The 20,857-nt window shown below is 40.8% G+C and overlaps 1 gene segment (V, D, J or C); it reads left to right on the forward strand.

The window, feature by feature from the left end:
- Positions 1-19,335, forward strand: part of LOC101436499 (immunoglobulin kappa variable 3-20-like) — a 114,074-nt gene extending 94,739 nt beyond the window's left edge. The window contains 1 exon segment of the V gene segment in view: positions 18,992-19,335. Within this exon segment, the coding sequence occupies positions 18,992-19,335 (344 nt within the window).
- The last annotated feature ends 1,522 nt before the right edge of the window (positions 19,336-20,857 follow it).

A 20,857-nucleotide genomic window follows, 5' to 3' on the forward strand; every position in this document is an offset into this window, starting at 1 on the left:
AAATCTATGATGAGCTGGCAGTAAGTATGAGCACAAAGAAGAGATAAAATGGGGCCAAGGGGTTGCCTTTGGGTGGGGCTTTGCAGGTTTGAGGGTGCTAGGGATGGGCGGATGTGTAATAGTGCCCAAAAAATGGGGGGAGGGAGGGGCAACATACAAACATAGGAGAGTGTTAGGTGTTGGTTGAGAGTAAAATGCTGAGAAAATTGTATCAAAATATAATTAAGAGGGTTACCTGTTTAGGATGCTCGGAGGGGATGGTCTGATGCGGGACAGGCTCCTGGGGAATGTCTGAATGCTCATTTTGCCAGAGTGGGTGGTACCATTGGGTAGAGACCCAAGTAGTGAGAGTGGGGGTGGACCCACATCCTGGGGAAGACTAATGCCATCAAATAGAGGGAACTGTATCTCTCGAGAGAAAGGGTGGCTCCCAGGGCATTGGGGCAGTTGAGCAAGTTAGGCCCTGAACACTGTTGCAAGTATCTCTGGACATGGCTCCTCGGGAAACGGAGGTTGGCTGTTACTGTGGGCACCAAGGGGATGGGAAAATGGATGTTAAATGTGTGGAACCAAGGTAGAAGTGGGGTAAGAGAGGAGTTTCACGAGAGTACACAAGGATGGATATAAAACATGTAATATTACACCATAAATATATAGGGGACAACAGACTGATAATGTAAACCATAATGTAAAACATAGGTTAACTAACAATTCAGAGTTTGAGTTCTTTTATCAATTGCACAACATGCTTTCTTCAAGAATCCTTGAAAAATTCTATCTTTGTATCAGTCGTTGTAGTGTACTTTGCATTTTAACATTTGTTCCAGATTTTTTATTATGTAGAATGTGTCATTAATAGGTACAGTTAAAAACATCATTGTGGTTTTAGTTTATGTTTTTCTTCTATCTTCTGCATTGGTCTCAGTTAATGAGAACTCAGTATAGAAAACAGAGTTGTCTCTACTTTGTGGTTAAGTTTGGGAGAGACCTGTATCAACCATTCTTCTGTTCCTCACTATTTCCTTATCATCTTGGGAAAGCTAACTCCATAGAGTCTCAGAAGATGTTAGGTGAAACATTTGATGCACCTCAAAATCCCCATTTTATTTTATTTATTTATTTATTTTTTTATTGACTTTGTAATAATATTACATTAAAAAAATATATATATATGAGGTCCCATTGAACCTTACCACCCCCACCACACCTCTCCCCCCCCAGCAACACTCCCTCCCATCATCATGACACATCCATTGCATTTGGCAAGTACATCTCTGGGCACCCCTGCACCCCATGGTCAACGGTCCACACCATGGCCCACACTCTCCCCCATTCCATCCAGTGGGCCCTGTGAGGATTTACAATGTCCGGTGATTGCCCCTGAAGCACCATCCAGGGCAGCTCCATGTCCCAAAGACGCCTCCACCTCTCATCTCTTCCTGCCTTTCCCCATACCCATCAGCCATCATGTCCACTTTTCCCAATCCACTGCCACCTTTTCTATGTGGACATTGGATTGGTTGTGTCCATTGCACCTCTATGTCAAGAGGAGGCTCAGATTCCACATGGATGCTGGATGCAATCCTCCCACTTTCAGTTGTAGTCACTCTAGGCTCCATGGTGTGGTGGTTGTCCTTCTTCAACTCCATCTTAGCTGAGTGTGGTGAGCCCAATAAGTCAGATTGTAGATGCTGGAGTCTGTTGAGGCTCAGGACCTGGCTATCACATTGACAGTCCAGAGATTCAACTCCCCTAAATATATCTTTTTTTTTTTTTTTAAAGATTTATTTTTATTTATTTAATTCCCCTCCCCTCCCCCGGTTGTCTGTTTTCTGTGTCTTTTTGCTGCGTCTTGTTTCTTTGTCCGCTTCTGTTGTCGTCAGCGGCACGGGAAGTGTGGGCGGCGCCATTCCTCGGCAGGCTGCTCCCTCCTTCGCGCTGGGCGGCTCTCCTATGGGTGCACTCCTTGTGCGTGGGGCTCCCCTACGCGGGGGACACCCCTGTGTGGCACGGCACTCCTTGCGCGCATCAGCACTGCGCATGGGCCAGCTCCCCACGGGTCAAGGAGGCCCGGGGCTTGAACCGTGGGCCTCCCATGTGGTAGACGGATGCCCTAACCACTGGGCCAAAGTCCGTTTCCCCCTAAATATATCTTAAACCCCGACACTAACTGCACCTCCAGCACATTAGCATGAAAGTCTTATGAAGAGAGATCCCATCTGAGTCCAGATTCATCACACATAAACACCAGTTCCAAAGAGGGGTCATCTGACCTGGTAGTTAACCCCATCGGCCATGACCATAACTCCCATGGGTCTCTTTAGCTCTTGAAGGAACTGATATCTGGGGGTTGTATCTGCTTTATCTGTCTCTCAGACTCTGCTCAGTTGTGCATAAGGGCAATCCTTCTGACAGCCTCCAGACTCTTTTTTAGAGACTCGTAGCCATATAAACTCATTTCTCCTTTCCATTTCCCCCTTACATTAGGTCAAACAGCATTTTAAAGTCATGTTCATGAACTCTGTGATGCAGAACTCCCTGAAATTTGAAGCCCAATATAATGTCAGGGTCCCTTACTAGGAAATGGCATATAGCGATGGGTTTAAAGGTTATATAAAGAATACGTGTTGACTTGGAGAAAATTCTACATCCTATCTTTCCCACCCCCCCAATTATTGAGCTTCTCTTCACAGGAGCCCTAGACCACAGCAATGCATATATATAGTATACAGCACTCCCATACATCCACCACAAAACCTTTCCCTTCCACAGCGATACTCTTACACCCTATTCACATCATATATACTTAACATAATGTACAGAGTCTGAGACAATAGCTTTCAAACAAGGTGACATTTGTGCTTACATTGTGGTGCATACTTTAGGATACACAGTTTTTTACATTCTTAGTTATCCTATGTTTTACATTATGGTTTACATTATCAGTCTGTCATCTCCTATATGTTATGGTGTAATATTACATGTTTTATATCCATCCTTGTGTACTCTCACGAAACTCCTCTCTTACCCCCCATTTACCTTGGTTACACACATTTAATGTCCATTTTCCCTTCCACCTTGGTGCCCACAGTGACAGCCAACCTCCGTTTCCTGAGGAGCCACTTCCAGATATAGATGAAATAGTGTTCAGGGTCTAACTTGCTCAACTGCCCCAATGCCCTGGGAGCCACCCTTTCTTTCGAGGGATACAGTTCCCTCTATTTGATGGCATTAGTCCTCCCCAGGATGTGGGTCCACCCCCACTCTCACTACTTGGGTTTCTACCCCATGGTGTCACCCACTCTGGCAGAATGAGCATTTAGACATTCCCCAGGAGCCCGTCCTGCATCAGACCCTCCCCTCCGAGCATTCTAAACAGGTAATCCTCTTTATTATATTTTGATATGATTTTCTTGGCATTTTACTCTCCACCAACACCTGACTCTCTCCTGTGTTCGTATGCTTCCCCTCCCTCCCCCCACTTTTGGGCAATGTTACCCATCCGCCCATCCCCAGCCCCCCTCAAACCCGCAAAGCCCCAACCAAAGGCAACCCCTGCCCCCTTTTTATCTCTTCTATGTGTTCATACTTACCACCATCTCGTCTTAAATTCCACCCCTGCAGACATCAGCTCACATCCTTCCTCCACCCTCCGATTTCCTGTAAGCCTATCGTTCAGTCTCTTGCTATCTAGGGCAGCTTGGTTATTTCAAATCATTGAGGTCATGTAGTATTTGTCCTTTAATGTCTGGGTTGCTTCACTCAACATAAGGTTCTCAAGATTCATCCATGTTATCACATGTGTTTGTAGTGTGTTTGTTCTTACAGCCGAGTAGTATTCCATTGTGTGTATATACCACATTTTATTCATCCACTCATCTGTTGATGGGCATTTGGGTTGATTCCAACTTTTGGCGATAGTGAACAATGCTGCTATGAACATTGGTATACATATATCGGTTTGCGTCCTTGTTTTCAGTTCTGCTGGGTATATACCCAGCAGTGGTATTGCTGGGTCATATGGCAAATCTATGGCTAGTTTTTTGAGAAACCACCATTCTGTCCTCCAGAATGGTTGGATCCTTCTGCATTCCCACCAGCAGTGGATGAGTGTTCCCCTTTCTTCACATCCTCTCCAGCACTTGTATTCTTCTGTTTTTTTCATAGCTGCCAATCTTATGGGTGTAAGATGGTATCTCATTGTGGTTTTGATTTGCATTTCCCTGATAGCTAGAGATTTGGAACATTTTTTCATGTGCTTTTTAGCCATTTGTATTTCTTCTTTGGAGAAGTGTCTGTTTAAGTCTTTTTCCCATTTTTTAAATGGGTTGTTTATCTTTTTATTTTCAAGATATAGGAGTTCTTTAATATGCAAGTTATAAGTCTCTTATCAGATATATGGTTGCCAAATATTTTCTCCTACTGTGTGGGCTCCCTTTTTACTTTCTTGACAAACTCCTTTGAGGTGCAAAAGGCTTTAATTTTGAGGAAGTCCCATTTATCTATTAGTTCTTTTGCTGCTCGTGCTTTTGGTGAGATATTCATAAATCCATTTCCTATTACAAGGTCCTGTAGATGTTTCCCTACACTGCTTTCTAAGGTTTTTATGGTCTTGGCTCTTATATTTAGGTCTTTGATCCATCTTGAGTTGATCTTTGTATAAGGTGTGAGATGATAATCCTCTTTTATTCTTCTACATATGGCTATCCAGTTCTCGAGACACCATTTGTTGAATAGGCCACTCTCTCCCAGTTGAGAGGGTTTGGTGGCTTTATCGAATATTATGTGGCTATATATGTGAGGTTCTATATCAGAGCTTTCAATTCGATTCCATTGGTCTATGTGTCTCTCCTTATGCCAATACCATGCTGTTTTCACAACTGTAGCTTTGTAGTATGTTTTGAAGCCAGGTAGTGTGATTCCTCCAATTTCGTTTTTCTTTTTCAGTATGTCTTTGGCTATTCGGGGTCTCTTTCCTTTCCAAATAAATTTCATAGTTAGTTTTTCTAGTTCTTTAAAGAAGGCTGTGTTGATTTTTATTGGGATTGCATTGAATGTGTATATCAGTTTTGGTAGGATAGACATCTTAATAATGTTCAGTCTTCCTATCCATGAACAAGGAATAGTCTTCCATTTATTTAGGTCTTCTTTGATTTCCTTGAACAATCTTGTATAGTTCTCGGTGTATAAGTTCTTTACTTCTTTAGTTAAATTTATTCCTAAGTATTTGATTTTTTTATTTACTATTGTGAATGATATTTTTTTCTTGATTTCCTCCTGATCTAGCTCATTATTGGTGTATAGAAATGCTACTGATTTTTGCACATTGATCTTATAACCTGCGACTTTACTAAACTCATTTATGAGTTCTAGAAGCTTTGTTGTACATCTCTCAGGGTTTTCTATGTATAGGATCATGTCATCTGCAAATAATGAAATTTTGACTTCTTCCTTTCCAATTTGAATGCCTTTTATATCTGGTTCTTGCCTCAGTGCTCGAGCAAGTACTTCTAAGACAATGTTAAATAGGAGCGGAGACAGTGGGCATCCTTGTCTTGTTCCTGAGGTTAGAGGGAAGGAGTCTAGAATTTCTCCATTGTACACAATATTGGCTTTAGGTTTTTCATATATACTCTTTATCATGTTCAAAAAATTTCCTTGTATTCCAATCTTTTGGAGTGTTTTTATCAAGAAAGGGTGCTGTATTTTGTCAAATGCTTTTTCTGCATCAATAGATATAATCATGTGATTTTTTTCCTTCAATCTGTTTATATGGTGTATTACGTTGATTGATTTTCTTATGTTGAACCATCCTTGCATACCTGGGATGAATCCCACTTGGTCGTGGTGTATAATTCATTTAATGTGTTGTTGAATACGATTAGCAAGTATTTTGTTAAGTATTTTTGCGTCTAGGTTCATTAGAGAAATTGGTCTGTAATTTTCCTTTCTTGTGATGTCTTTGTTTGGCTTTCGTACTAGGGTAATGTTGGCATCATAGAAGGAGTTGGGTAATGTTCTTTCTGTTTCGATTTTTTGGAATAGTTTCAGCAGGATTGGTGTCAGTTCTTTCCGGAATGTTTTGTAGAATTCACCTGTGAAGCCATCTGGCCCTGGGCTCTTCTTAGTTGGGAGATTTTTAATAACTGATTCTATCTCTCTGCTTGTGATTGGTTTGTTAAGATCATCAATTTCTTCTTTTGTCAATATGGGCTGCTTATGTGTTTCTAGGAATTTGTCCATTTCCTCTAGATTGTCATTTTTGTTGGAATATTGTTTTTCAAAATATCCTCTTATGATAGTCTTTATTTCTGTGGGGTCAGTGGTGATATCTCCTTTCTCATTTCTTATTTTGTGTATTTGCATCTTCTCTCTTTTTTTCTTTGTTAGTCTCGCTAAAGGTTTGTCAATTTTGTTAATCTTCTCAAAAAACCAGCTCTTGGTCTTGTTTATCTGTTCAAGTGCTTTCTTATTTTCTATTTCATTTAGTTCTGCTCTTATCTTTGTTATTTCCTTCCTTCTTCTTCTTGTTGGGTTACTTCATTGTTGTTTTTTAATTCCTTCAAATGTGTAGTTAGTTCCTCAATTTTTGCTCTTTCTTCTCTTTTGATATATGAATTTATGGCTATAAACTTCCCTCTCAGTACTGCTTTTGCTGCATCCCATAAATTTTGGTATGTTGTGTTATCATTATCATTTGTTTCAAGGTAGTCATTGATTTCTTTTGAGATTTCCTCTTTGACCCACTGTTTTTCTAAGAGTGTGCTGTTTAATTCCAAATCGTGGTGTGAAATCTGGGCTTCTGTCCCTTGCAAATCTCCAGCTTGACTCCAATGTGGTCAGAGATAATGTTTTGTATGATTTCAATCTTTCTGAATTCGTTCAGCCTTTCTTTGTGGCCTAGCATATGATCTATCTTGGAGAATGATCCATGTGCGCTTGAGAAAAATGTATATCCTGCTGTGTTTGGGTGTAGCGATCTATATATGTCTATTAGATCCAGCTCCTCTAATATACTATTCAGATGTTTTGTTTCTTTGGTGATTCTCTTTTGAGATGTTCTGTCCAGACTTGATAGTGGTGTATTAAAATCCCCCACTATAATTGTAGATGTATCTATTGTTTCACTTAGTTTTTCCAGCGTTTGCCTGATGTATTTACAGGCGCCCTTGTTAGGGGCATAAATATTTATGATTGTTCGATCTTCTTGACAGATTGTCCCTTTCACTAAAATGTAGTATCCTTCTTTGTCTCTCACAATTGTTTCACATTTAAAGTCTATTTTGTCTGATATTAATATAGCTACTCCTGCCTTTTTTTGGTTATTCTTTGCTTGTATGATTGTTTTCCAGCCATTCACTTTCAATCCCCATTTGTCTCTGGGTCTAAGATGTGTCTCTTGTAGACAGCATACAGATGGGTCATATTTCCTTATCCAATGTCCCAGTCTGAATCTTTTGATAGGTGAGTTTAATCCATTGACATTCAGTGTTATTACTATCAAGGAATTATTTGTGTTAGCCATATTTTGATTGGATTTGTGTTTGTCATATTTTGTTTGTATATATATATATTTTTGTCTTTTTTGTTGTTGTTGTTGGTCTTATACTCTCCTCCAACTCTGCCTTTCCTGTTTTTTCCTTTCTTCCTGCAGAACTCCCTTTAGAATTTCTTGAAGGGGAGGTTTCTTGTTGGTATACTCTTTCAGTTTCTGTTTGTCTGCAAATATTTTGAACTCTCCATCATGTTTGAATGCTAGTTTAGCTGGATAGAGTATTCTTGGTTGGAAATTTTTTTCCTTTAGTACCTTGACTATATCATACCACTGCCTTCTTGCCTCCATGGTTTCAGATGAGAAATCAGCACTTAATCTAATTGAGCTTCCCTTGTATGTGATGGTTTTCTTTTCTCTTGCTGCTTTTAGGATTTTCTCTTTGTCTTGAGCATTGGATAATTTGACAAGTATATGTCTTGGGGTGGGCCTGTTGGGCTTTATGACTATTGGAGTGTGCTGTGCTTCTTGGATATGTACATCTGTCTCTTTCAGTAGATTTGGGAAGTTTTCAGCCATTATTTCCTGCAACACTCCTTCTGACCCCTTTCCCTTCTCTTCACCTTCTGGAATGCCTATAATGCATATGTTTGAGCGTTTTGCATTGTCATTCAGGTCCCTAAGTCCTAATTGGATTTTTTCTATCTTCTTATTGACCCCTTCTACTATCTGTTTGATTTCTGATGTACTGTCTTCCACGTCACTAATTCTCTGCTCTGTCTCTTCTAGTCTGCTGATATTTGCTGCAAGGGTATTTTTGATTTCTTGAACTATGGTGTTCATTCCCATCACATCTGTTATGTTTTTGCATATGTCTGCAATTTCCCCTCCAAGTGATGTCTTCATGTTGTTAACCTCTTTCATTACTTCGTCAAATTTGTCGGTGATAAATGTTCTGAGATCTTTCATTGCTTGTGCCAAGTTTTGCTCCCCTTCGTGATTATTGGTTTGTTGATTGGATTCAGCCATGTTTTCCTGATTACTGGTTTGGTTTGTAGATTTTTGTTGCTTTCTGGTCATCTCTTTATCTTGACGGATTTAATCAGTTCCTTAGCTTCTTTGTCTGCTCTTGGAGGTTAATTAGCTGTTATTTTTGCATAGGTGTTATATCTTCTCTTTGTCACTTTTTTCTTCTTATTCTAGTTTCTTGTTGTTGGTTAAGTTCACTTTAGAGGAAAGTATTAGTGTTGGGGAAAGGCAATTGTGTAAGCAAGGGAAAAGTGTAAAGTAGTATTGGTGATATATGTTAACAAAGCAAGAATATGAGATCTGGGAGGATGGAGGTTAGATTCATGTAAATTGTGTAGAGTCATAGCAGTAGGTAGAGTACCTATTATGAGGTAGATGATTGAATACGGGAGGAATATGGTATGAGCTAAAAAGCTATTGATTTCATGAGAGAGGGAAAGAGAAAAGAAAGGTAATAGTTTCAAGAGTGGATAACAGACAGAAAACAAAACATAGGTATTAGAAATTAAGACTTAGACCCTTCGTGGATCGAAGAAAAGGAGGTGGGAGGTGGAATATAGGAGAGCCAGTAGATGGTGGCAGATATCAAGATGTAGGGGAAAGAGGATAGTGTAGGTAGCCTAAATCAGTTCACACAGAAATGAGGCAGTGGAGGATGAGAAAACCCAGCGAATGTGAGGTGTTTCCTGCTGCACCTATTGTATAACTGAGTTAAAATAAACTAAGTAGAATATGAGGGACAAGAGGGAGAGAGACAACAGAAAAAAAGAAAGAAAAAAAAAGAAAGTGGGGGGAAGGGACGAGAGGAAGAAAGTAAAAGGGGGTGGGCAAAGGGTGGGGAACAGGTAGGGGAAAGAAGAAAAAAACAGATATGCACGACCCAGAATTAAAACACCCACTACACAGCACCTACCATGAAAAAAAGCCTTAAATAATTGAGTAAAAGAAAGACTTTGGGGGATAAGCTGTGAGAGAAGACTAGGGGATAATGCGGTGTTAGCAATCAGGAAATTGAAAAAAGTAAAGAACAAGTCAAAATGAAAATAAAAACAAAACAAAATGAAATGATAAAGAAAGAACGCCAACGTTGAAGGCTAGGGCATTTAAGGACCTCAGATGGACCTCAGTGCGTGATGGATTCAGGGATGGAAAGTCTGAGATATTGAGGTCTCAAGAGATGTGAGTCTCTGTAGTGTGGGCCACCAGATTTTAGGGAATTCAGACCTGGCAAACTCCAATCTGGTCTACAGGAAGCCTGGGAGCCACACAGTGTAACACAGCCCTCAGGGATCCCCACAGCTGGGTGCCAGCCTTAAGGGGGAAGTCAGATCCGCAAACTCTATATTATGACTGAACCCTGCAATTAATTTACTTAGCTGGGCTCATTAGTATATCTCACTTCAGCTTTTGGACAGCTCCCGTCCTGTGATTCCAAACCACTGCCACTAGAGGGTGCCTCTACACCGCAGCCACTTTGCTAGTACAGATCTGAAGCCCCACCTGTGACACCAAAAACAGATTCGAAAACCGGAATTCCCAGGCTTCGCAAAATATTCCCTAATCGGCTTCCAGACGTGTCCCCCTCCCTTGCCGCAGCCTAAAACAACTTTCCGATTACGTCTCTTTATTGCCTACAGCCTATTTGGGTCGGAGACCGGCTGCCGGGCTTTTGGGGGCGGGGCTTCAGGTGGAAGCGCTATTGTTTATGTTTGCAATCACAAGTTTCTCCCGCTTCACAACAAAACACCGTCTATCTTCCCAAATTGCTCTGCAAAGGCGACCCGTCCCATCAACCCGTCCACAGCTCGCCCAGAACTCGCGAACTCCTTAATAGCTCAGAGCCGTCTAAAAGCGGTGCCGCTGGGCTGGACTGCAGTTTCCCCCACCCCCAATAGGGAGGAGCCCGTGCGTGGGTCTCACCTACGGGCAATAGAACCCAAATTATATCTACTAGACCAATCCTCTCCGTTACCTTTCCACCCAATCGATGTCCCGGCACTTCTGCCCTGCAAAAATCCCGAAAAAGTCCGGCCTTGGAGAGCCTGTAGCCGTGCCCAACCATCTCTTCCCGGGACCTACCACAAAGGCAAGTTCACTCAGCGACCATCTTGCCTCCTCCCTCCCCATTTTCTTGGGTACACTACCTTCCTCAGTGCTGTCCACCTTGATGCACAAAGATGTCAAGTTGGACTTGGTGTAAATAGTGGCAAACATGGGAACTTAATAGGTTAATCAAATGTAAAATATTTGCTGGAGAAGAGACACCTGAGTCCTGCCATGGAAGTAATAAATTGCAATGTAAATCCTCTTGCTAAAGTGGCTCTGTCATTTAGTGTATGGGGTGCATTTTGACTATTTTATTGTTTCTCTCCAGCATTTTGTTCTCAAAAACATTTTAGGCAGCAATAGAAAAAGTAAAACAAACGCTAAAAAGCAAAAATTAATGACTATTTTTCTTTTTAAAAATGGGTTCATTTCTTTCACTGTACTTTAAAAAAGTTTTACAAATATTTATATTGCATAAATGTTATATAAAAAATATTGCTCCCAACCTCTTCTATATTTTCCCACATTAACAACATCCTTCATTTTCATGATACATTTGTTATCATTGAACACATTTTGTAACACTTGGCATGGATTTTAGTTTATATTATAGTTTACCCTATCTCCTGCACAATTTTTAAAATTATGACAAGATATACGATGACCTGTATCTGTCATTGCAATGTCATTCAGGATGATTCCTACATCCTGAACATGTCCACATAGGACACCTGTTTTTCCCTCTCCTTCCTCTCAGAAACTCCCATGTACACTGACTCCACATCAAATAGAAAATTTATTCCATTGCTAGAACCACATCTATAGTAGAATACCAGTACTCTAGTCCATCATTCATGGTCCAATCCTGAGGATTCTTGGAAGGTTATTTCACCTCTGCCTCCTATTGCCAGTGGGATTAGAGCCCATGGGGCAGATGGATGGGACTATCTTGCTTGTAGGTGCAGACTCTCTTTATTACTTGAAATGTTCATTGTCCATCATCATCTCCTTGTTAGTTGTCCTGGGTGAATCCAATAACCTCAAAAGTAGGTGTTGGTAACTATTGAGATAAACAGTTACAACTGGCACATGGACAGCCCAAAGATTTGTCTCTTGGGCATAACTTAGCAGCTCTAGTACTAACTCTACATTCAAATAGAAGAGGTAGAAGGGCCATATTTCGGGAAACTGAGTCCATCTCTGTCACACTGGGGAATATAAGTTCGATAGTAGGGTCCAGTAGCAGGGCACCAAACTGCTGACTTGTTTCCCCTGATTCTAGTGTTGGATGTCTCCAGGGTCCTCAGGTGCCCTGCTATTTAAGGCAATATTTACTTGGGTTGTCAATAAGATTCTGTGGAAATGTGCATAAGCATAACCTCTGGAATGACCTCCCAACTCATTTTGAAGTCTCTTAACCATGTGAACTCATTTTAGTCTTTCCCCCTTTTTGTTGAGGTCTTTTTCCAGTTGCATTGCTAGTTGGCGCTCGGTAGTAACCCCTCAGTACCAGGGAGGCTCATCCCTGTGAGTCATTTCCTATACTGAAGGTAAGTAATGAATTTATATGCTGAATGTGTGGCTTAGAGAAAGGCCATTTTTGAGCCATGAGGAAGATCTCAATGATTTCCTTTTTACAAAGAGTAAACGATAATAAAAGTATAAATTGCCCTAAAGGTTTGTTGAAATTTACAGTATGGTGTGAGAGCTAACCTCGTTGTAAACAGAATACACATCAGTGACAGAATACTAGCATCTGCATCTCAGGGAAACTTTTATTTTAATAGCACTATTCCTAACACCAATTTGCCACATATATCTGCTGAGGATGTATTTAAGTATCTCTGATATGTGCGATTTCATTTAGATCAAATGGAGGTTCTTCTAAATTAATTTTGCTTATCTTTAATTCCATGTTTTTATTGTGCAAGTATGAAATAGAAGGTGACTTTTTTCTCCATTTGAAAATGAATGGTTTCACAAAATGTTCAATGATGTCTCTCTTCCATTAATAACCTCAGATGCTTCCATTAGGAAATAGTTTATTTCCAATACTGATTTCATTTTTCGTCATATTTTTAGTAACTTTCTCGATGAACCAGCTCTTGGTGGCAGTCATCAAGTTTGGCCATGGCATTTGGCTGAGGCTCTTCCTGGCACCACAGTTCACCATGCAGCCAAACCACCAGGGCCTGGAGGACGCCCCCTAATCTATAGCCTCCCCAAGAGGATGAAGTGTGCACCTGGCAGCTGCAGGGCGTGCCAGAGTCCATGTCCCTCACTGCACCACCAGATTAGCCTGCCCTCCTATGGGACCCCAGAGAAGAGATCCAGCATCCCGCCCATAGGATGTGCGTTCAGGTGTGACGCTGACCCTGACGCATTGGACCCGGCCCGGGGACCCTTCTTCAAAGGCAGGTACTTCTGGGACTGACCCTGCCTTGCACCTGGGGTCACTGTCACCAGCGCACGTGCGCCACCTCTCGTGGGCCTGGGCCGCACCTGGACAGCGGGGACCCCTGCGCAAGCGCACCAGCGACCCCAAGGGTGTTTTCTTCTAAGTTCTGGAGACTGAAGTCCAAAATCCTGGTGTCATCATTGCCGGGCCCTTCGAGGCTGCGAGGAGAGCCCCTCCACGCCCGGGGGCTCCAGTGCTGGGCGGTGCCTGGCGTGGGGCCCCTGCCTCTCTGCCCGTCTTCACGCCGCCCTCCTCCGTGGCTCCGAGTCTCCACGTCCCCTCCTTAGAAAGACACCAGCCCCTGGATTTGGTCCCTTATTCCAGGACGGCCTCGTCTTAAATTAAATAACTCCATCTGCCGTGACCCTGTATCACATTCTGAGGTTCTGGGTGGACATCAATTCTGGGGGAAAGGAGAGAGAAAAACGTTCTTAAAATTCATTCTGCTGGAGGCCCAATGTCTCCTCTTATTAATACTATTGTAAATTAAATAAAAACTTCAGTATTGAAGAAAACTGAATTATGTGTGTGTGGATATGATACGACAAATTTTGCAAAGGAAAACGTGGTGGTAAAAGTAATTTTCTTTCCAACTTAAGAATGCAAAGATGATGAGATTTTCTTTTATTTGATTTTGGTAGAAACGTCTTCATCCAAGAAACCTGTGTTATTTGATTCAACAAAGAGAAACTATGGTGAGCAAAATTTACAAATGTTTATATACATAAATATTATAATACTTATATATTAAAAATATATATGTCTAAGCATAGATATCTGTACACACCTGCACACACATGCACACACAGAGTAACTGAATAGGGACTTAGAAAATTTAATATTGAATAAAAACAAAATAATCCATTCCATATCATTTTTCTTTGCTAATTATAGGTTAATTTCCAAAAAATTTGAACCTTTGTTCAAATGCATAAAGTAATCAAGGAGCTTTCTATGTTAACGAACATTTTGTAACAAAATCATGTCAAATTTTCAGAAATTATATTCAAAATTAGTTGGGAATCTTTAATCCCTTTTTCAAATGAGTGGGAAATTCCAGCTTGTACTGTTTAGCTAGATCCAGTTAGTTAATAGAATGCTTTCAATCAGGTTGTTACTAAAATATAGAAGAGACAAGAATAAATAAGGTGGACTCAAGCTATGAATTTTGAAATTCCCTGATGCAAGTTGGAATATTTGGTGTGACAACTCAACTAGCTCTTCCTTCAGTTTGTTGGGCATGAAATATTTGGCACTGCAGGAGAGTTGAAAATTTCTGGAGTCATTCACTTTCCGTATGCTGACCCACATGGATCTCTGAAGAAAATCTCTACATTTCTTGCTGCATATTCTTTTGGATCCCATGGAAATGCCTATGGTAAGATGACTGTTCACTTCTCTTATTAAAGCAGTTCAGAGTGATTGTGCACATGAGGTGGGAAAGGAGAGTCAGCAGCACAACTTGACTGTTCTTGGAAAGATCCAATTTAAGAAAGAATCTGAGCAGAATACATGATCTAGAAATGTATTCCATTAAACCTCTTCTTGGACATGAACCCCTGAGAAAACCTTTTTGCCTACCGGGGTCCAAAGATGTGTGGAAAGTTATGAGTCAAAAAGTCACTGTTTCAAGTTGTGCAGCTTTCACTTACAAAGGGAGATGATGAATGTCTGGAGCAAGCATTTTAATGTCACTGCAGGTGGGGTCTGGCTTTAGAATAGGATTATCTTCCATGACTTCATCATTTCAGACCTTACTTGGTTAAATACAGTGTTCACTCAGCTATAATGAGATCTCTCTTCTCATGTTCTGTTAAATACGTTTTTATTTTTGAATAATTTTAGATTCATATGTAAGTTGTAGAAGCTGTCGAGAGAGTCCCCAAACACCATTGCTCACTTCGCCCTAATGTTTACATCTTATAAAATCATGGTACATTGGTCAAACTAAGAGATTTACTTTGGTACAAATTTAGTAACTATACTCCAGACTTCATTCAGATGTATCTAATTTTTCAGTCTTATCCTGTCCTCCTTCCAGATTCCTGTCCAGGACACCACATGCATTTGATTTCCATGAATCTTTTGCAGGAATATCATGTGACCTTTACTGAAAAATGTCTTGGGCACTGCTAATGCATGGTTCTCCTTTTAAGGGAGCAGCATCATGTTTTGTTCTGTACATCAGTATTCTATGCATTTGGCAACAAATCTCATCATTTCAGATTTAAGGATTAATTTTGCCTTCATATTACGAATTCGCTAACATATTACTTTCATCCATTCATGCCCAAATACATTGAGCACATTCACTGGGTCCCTGTATCTATATTGGGGTAAAAGCATTCCATAGATAATGTATTGTTTGTGAACCTGACGCATGTTAGATCTGGCTGCATATGAATTGTGCCTCTTATTACAATCAGCCTGATTTCATGTCATCAACAACACTTGGCTTTATTGGCCCCTGGTAAGTTATGGGGCAGTGTGAGCTGTGCCAAGAAAATGTACCTGCTAAGATTATTTTATCTATAATTGATTAAGATTTTGTTGGTCATTTGATCGATTATACAAAATTACATAAAACACATAGAATTATAAATTCTAAATAAATGGAAGCAAAAGTCAGGTTACTGCTTAGATCAAGACAAAATACAATATTCCCATTTTGTCCCGTGAAGGAGGAATGAGTCATCCACATTTAGAAATCTGAAACATTCTGGAGTCTTTAGCAAATGTGAAGGCAGCAGCTTGGTTCAGGTCTACCTGGGATGCCCCAGGTCATTGCCCTCTTACCAACAGCCCTGTCTAGAATTTCTTCAGTTGTCAGAGAACATGGCCATGGAAACAGAGGGGATGGATCCTGACTACCTTCAAAGCTAGTTCTGCTCTTACCTGTATTTTCATAGCACAGTATTTAGCTCTGAACCTGTGGATGTGGTAACACATCAGGAAATCATCTATGGGTGAAAGGGGCATAAAGCACAGCACATTTCATGAGAAGAGACATGTGTCAACACCATTCAGCTATGAGCTCAATGGGATGATAACTCTTGTATCTGGATTTATGACTTCCTTTTAACATGTGGCTTAATTTAATACATATATGCATGCACACACACACATATATATGTGTATCATACTTTTCTCTCATTTCATAACTAATAAGCATTTTATTAGGTCAGAGTTTTGTAGGTGAGGAGTCTGGTTCCAATGTTGATGGTTCTCTTCTCAGGTTCCTACATGGTTAAATAGGGCTGCCTTCTGCCCAGAGCACAGAGTTCTCTTCCAAGCTCATGGGGTTTGGCAGAAACAGTTACTCACGTGGTAGTGCCATGTCCTTGCTGACTATCAGCTCTGTCCTCCTAGAGTCTGCCCACATTCCTTGCCACATGGTCCTGGAATTCCACAATCAACTTCAGATATATTCTTCTATTTCAAATACTAATTATTTATGACTATCTCTGGGCTCTTTCTCTCTAACCAGTAGAGGAAAATTTAACAGACCCCCCCTTCTTAAAGCCAACAACTTTCATGATTTCTGCAAAATCCCTTCACAGCAGCACCTGCATAATGTTTCAACAATCGAGAGGTGTGTATATACTGGGGGCAGGAGACCTCAGGCTTTTGTAGAATTCTACTTAACACAAAGTGTTCTTTTTAAATCATTTACCGAAGCTTGATTGTGCCTCAATTGGATATTTGGCCTTGGGAGAGCATTTGGAACATTTACTTTTTAAAATCATTATATGACTTCAGGCAACTAGATGATAGGAAAGCTAGTTTCCCAGCTGCACTGAAAAATTAGTGGCTTCCACTGTGTCTGCATCTTTGGAGTGTTATTGCTTGTAAAATGACCCAGAAGTACCTGCTAAAATAAAAAAATTAATTCTAACTCTTGTTCCATGGATTCTCATAGTACATAACCTAAGCTTCAAACTTTCATCGAATTAATGTTCCCCTTCGATCAGGCCCGTCCTGCTTTCACACTCTGTTTCGTTAGTCTTTCTTCAATACCCAGGACCATCTTTTCCCAAGTCCTGTTCATTTTCTGAAGTGCTCTTCCCTGGACTTTGAAGGATAGCCCCCTCCTCTATTCATGCATTAGGCCAACTGTCCCTTACTTGAAGACAATATTTCCTTACTCCACATTTTAGGTGGACCCTCTAGGCCAGTTACCCTGCACAACACATCCTTTTGTATCATGCTGTCATCCATGATGACTTTAAATTTTTGAATGTGTGTAAGAATGGAAGGAAATTATATTGCACTGATGCAAGAAACCTATCGATTATGTAGTAGAAATTAAAGCAAAATATGTAAATGTAAGAATGTATATTAAATGCAACTTCATGTATGAGGAGGAAAAACTACATGGGTATAAAGAAGAAACATAAATTAAATATTAACATCTTCAAAATACGAATATGTGGTGGACCAAGAACAGGGTGGATTGTAGATGAGAAGGAATGCTCTCCCTGATGATGTGGGCATCTGCAGCACCATTCCTGAATGCTGGGAGGGGACCGTCTCTTAAGGTAAAGTGTTCGTGAAGAGACAAACTACAGGAAATGAACTTATTAATTAGAATTAGAACAATACATGCCTTAGGACATGCCACATCATGCAAAACCTCAGAAATTTTGGAAAAAGTCTGCAACAAAAGTTATAATCATGATATTGGAAGAATTTTTTATCCATACAATTGTTACAGTGTCCTAAATTTTCTCTTACCTCTGACTCTTGGAGCAGAGGGTTGATCCTGAAATGGACCAGGTTCACATTGCCCTGCCTTTCCTGAGTAACAGCTTAACTCAGAGAAGAAATCTCAAAAAAGCAGGTTAGAAATGGCTGCAGAAATGTTACTTGTTTACTATGTAACCTCCCAGTAAAACGAATCGTTCTACTTGTTCGTAATTTAATGTCCTATGTCTAGAAGTGTTCATGTTCATGATATTGTTATTCGCATTATTCTGAAAGTAGCATTAGTTTTGGGTAGGAATAAATGAAGAAATGCTCTGTCAGACCTTGGGAGCTTAAGCCATTTTACGTATGACCGCTAGGTGGAGAGGATAGACTTCAGGTCTGCTAATCACTTCATTAGTGATTTTAGAAAGTGGTCGACTTAAATGATAGTCCTAAGCGTGACTTGTAAATATTTGATGACTACTTTCTGGGAGTAATATTGTATTAAGGGCAATACAGAGGACTTGTTTTGGATGTATTAAGTGACGTCCTTTTGGATGTTAAAATTTAGAATAGACTGAGATAGATACACCATATGTGCACTACATCTTAATGTATGTAATGATATGAGTATATTCCACCTAGGTTTGGGCACCATATTTATAGCATTTAATTGAGTTCTGATATTACACTTACAGATGCATGTATTTTATTACAAATTGCTTTTGTTTTCAAGATGGGTGCAGTTGATTTGAAAGACTACAATTGCGGATAAAATATTTCATTTTCTATATTGTGCTGAATATTGTTGAAAGTTGCGGTGTTAAGTTGATTTCTTGCCTTTTGCATGAGTGTAGTTACATTTCCTGTGGTCATGATATTTTTATCTCTTTCAATTATTTATCTTCACAACTCACTGCACAGGTACCTTTGACTTTATACTCTTTATCGATTTGCATATGCTCCTCTGGGGACTTGGTTGTCTGCTCAGAGCTCTATTAATGCAGTTCCCTTGGAGATGGGGACTTTGTACATCAGACAGGTGAGCAAAATGATGTTACATTCCCAACTGCTCGTCCTGCTGATACTTTGGGCCTCAGGTGAGAGATTTAGAAGGGTATTATCTTTATATTTGGAGAATGGTTTTAGCATGCAGAGTGAGCAAACCATTTCATCTAAAGCAGATCTGAATATATATGATAAATAAGAAAACTTACATTTAGATACATATTTTATACATTCGTGATTGAATGTATGATCTATGTTCTTTTTGGTTGCAGGTGCCAGTGGGGACATCGTGATGACCCAGTCTCCGGGCTCTGTGGCTGCATCTGCAGGAGAGACCGTCACCCTCAAGTGCAAGGCCAGTCAGAGTGTTAGCAGCTACTTAAACTGGTACCACCAGAAACCAGGACAGGCTCCTAAACTGCTCATCTATAATGCATCCAACCGGCCATCTGGGGTCCCTGATCGATTCAGTGGCAGTGGGTCTGGGACAGATTTCACTCTCACCATCAGCAGATTCCAGCCTGAAGATCTGGGAGATTATTACTGTCTGCAGCATAACAGCAGACCTCCCACAGTGCTTCAGCCTCGAACACAAACCTCCTCCCCAGGGCTGTAGGGCAGTGAGTCTTGCATCACCAGCTGCTTCCTCCTCAAATCGACTTGAATATGTTTGCTTCCTCCCATCTGTCTGAGAAACCATGTCCTTTAGGGGACTACCATAGAAATCTTTTTTTCACTTGGCCAGATTAAATGTCTGGGTGAATTGACCCTCTAGGCTAGGGACTTTTAAACTTTATGCCCTGATGGATTGATTTTCTATTCCTTGTATCTCCTTAATGGTTAAAAATTCATCATTTTCTTTTTTTTTTTTAATTGATTTTGTAAAAATATTACATTAAAAAAAATATATGAGGTCCCATTCAACCCCACCACCCCCACCCCACCACTCCCCCCCCAGCAACACTCATTCCCTTCACCATGACACATCCATTGCATTTGGTAAGTACATCTCTGGGCATCTCTGTACCTCATGGTCAATGGTCCACATCATGGCCCATACTCTCCCACATTCCATCCAGTGGGGCCTGGGAGGATTTACAATGTCTGGTGATTGCCCCTGAAGCACCATCCAGGGCAACTCCAAGTCTCAAAGGCGCCTCCACCTCTCATCTCTTCCTGCCATTCCCCGTACCCATCAGCCACCATGTCCACTTTTCCTGCTCCAATGCCACCTTTTCTCTGTGGACCTTGGATTGGTTGTTTCTGTTGCACCTCTATTTCAAGAGGAGGCTCAGATTCCACATGGATACTGGATGCACTCCTCCTGCTTTCAGTTGTAGGCACTCTAGGCTCCATGGTGTGGTGGTTGACATTCTTCAATTCCATGTTAGCTGACTGGGGTAAGTACACTAAATCAGAGCGTAGGAGCTGAAGTCTGTTGAGGCTCAGGGCCTGGCTATCATATTGTCAGTCCAGAGATTCAAATCCCCTAAATATATCTTAAACCCCAACACCAACTACAATTCCAGTAAAGTAGCATGAAAGTCTTATGAAAAGAGATCCCATCTGAGTCCAGTTCCATCACGCAGAAACACCAGCTCCAAAGAAGGGCCAACTGACATGGCAGTGACCCCATCTGCCATGACCATAGAACCCATGGGTCTCTTTATCCCTCAAAAGAACCAATACCTGGGGTTGTATCTACTTTATCTGTCTCTGAGACTCTGCTCAAGTGTGCATAAGGGCAATCCTTCTGACAACCTCCAGACTCTTTTTTAGAGACTCATAGCCATATAAACTCATTCTCCTTTCCAATGCCCCCTTACATTAGGTCAAACAGCATTTTAAAATCGTTATTATATGTAGACAGGGATATTCTGCTGATCCGCATTGAACCTTTAATTCAAGGTCATTTTCTAGTTGCATCTTCAGCTGGTATTTGGTAGTGATCCCTCGGTGCCAGGGAGGCTCATCCCCGGGTGTCATGTTCCACACTTGGGGGAGTGCACTGCATCTACATGCTGAGTTTGGCTTCCAGCCTGGCCACATTTGAGTAACATGAAGGCTGTCAGGAGGAAACTCCCAGGCACAGTGCTGCTCTAGGCCTTGTTCTTATTTCAGGCGTATAGGCTCACAAA

Source organism: Dasypus novemcinctus, chromosome 17 (assembly GCF_030445035.2).
Source record: "Dasypus novemcinctus isolate mDasNov1 chromosome 17, mDasNov1.1.hap2, whole genome shotgun sequence".
In the NCBI taxonomy this organism is placed as follows: Eukaryota; Metazoa; Chordata; class Mammalia; order Cingulata; family Dasypodidae; genus Dasypus; species Dasypus novemcinctus.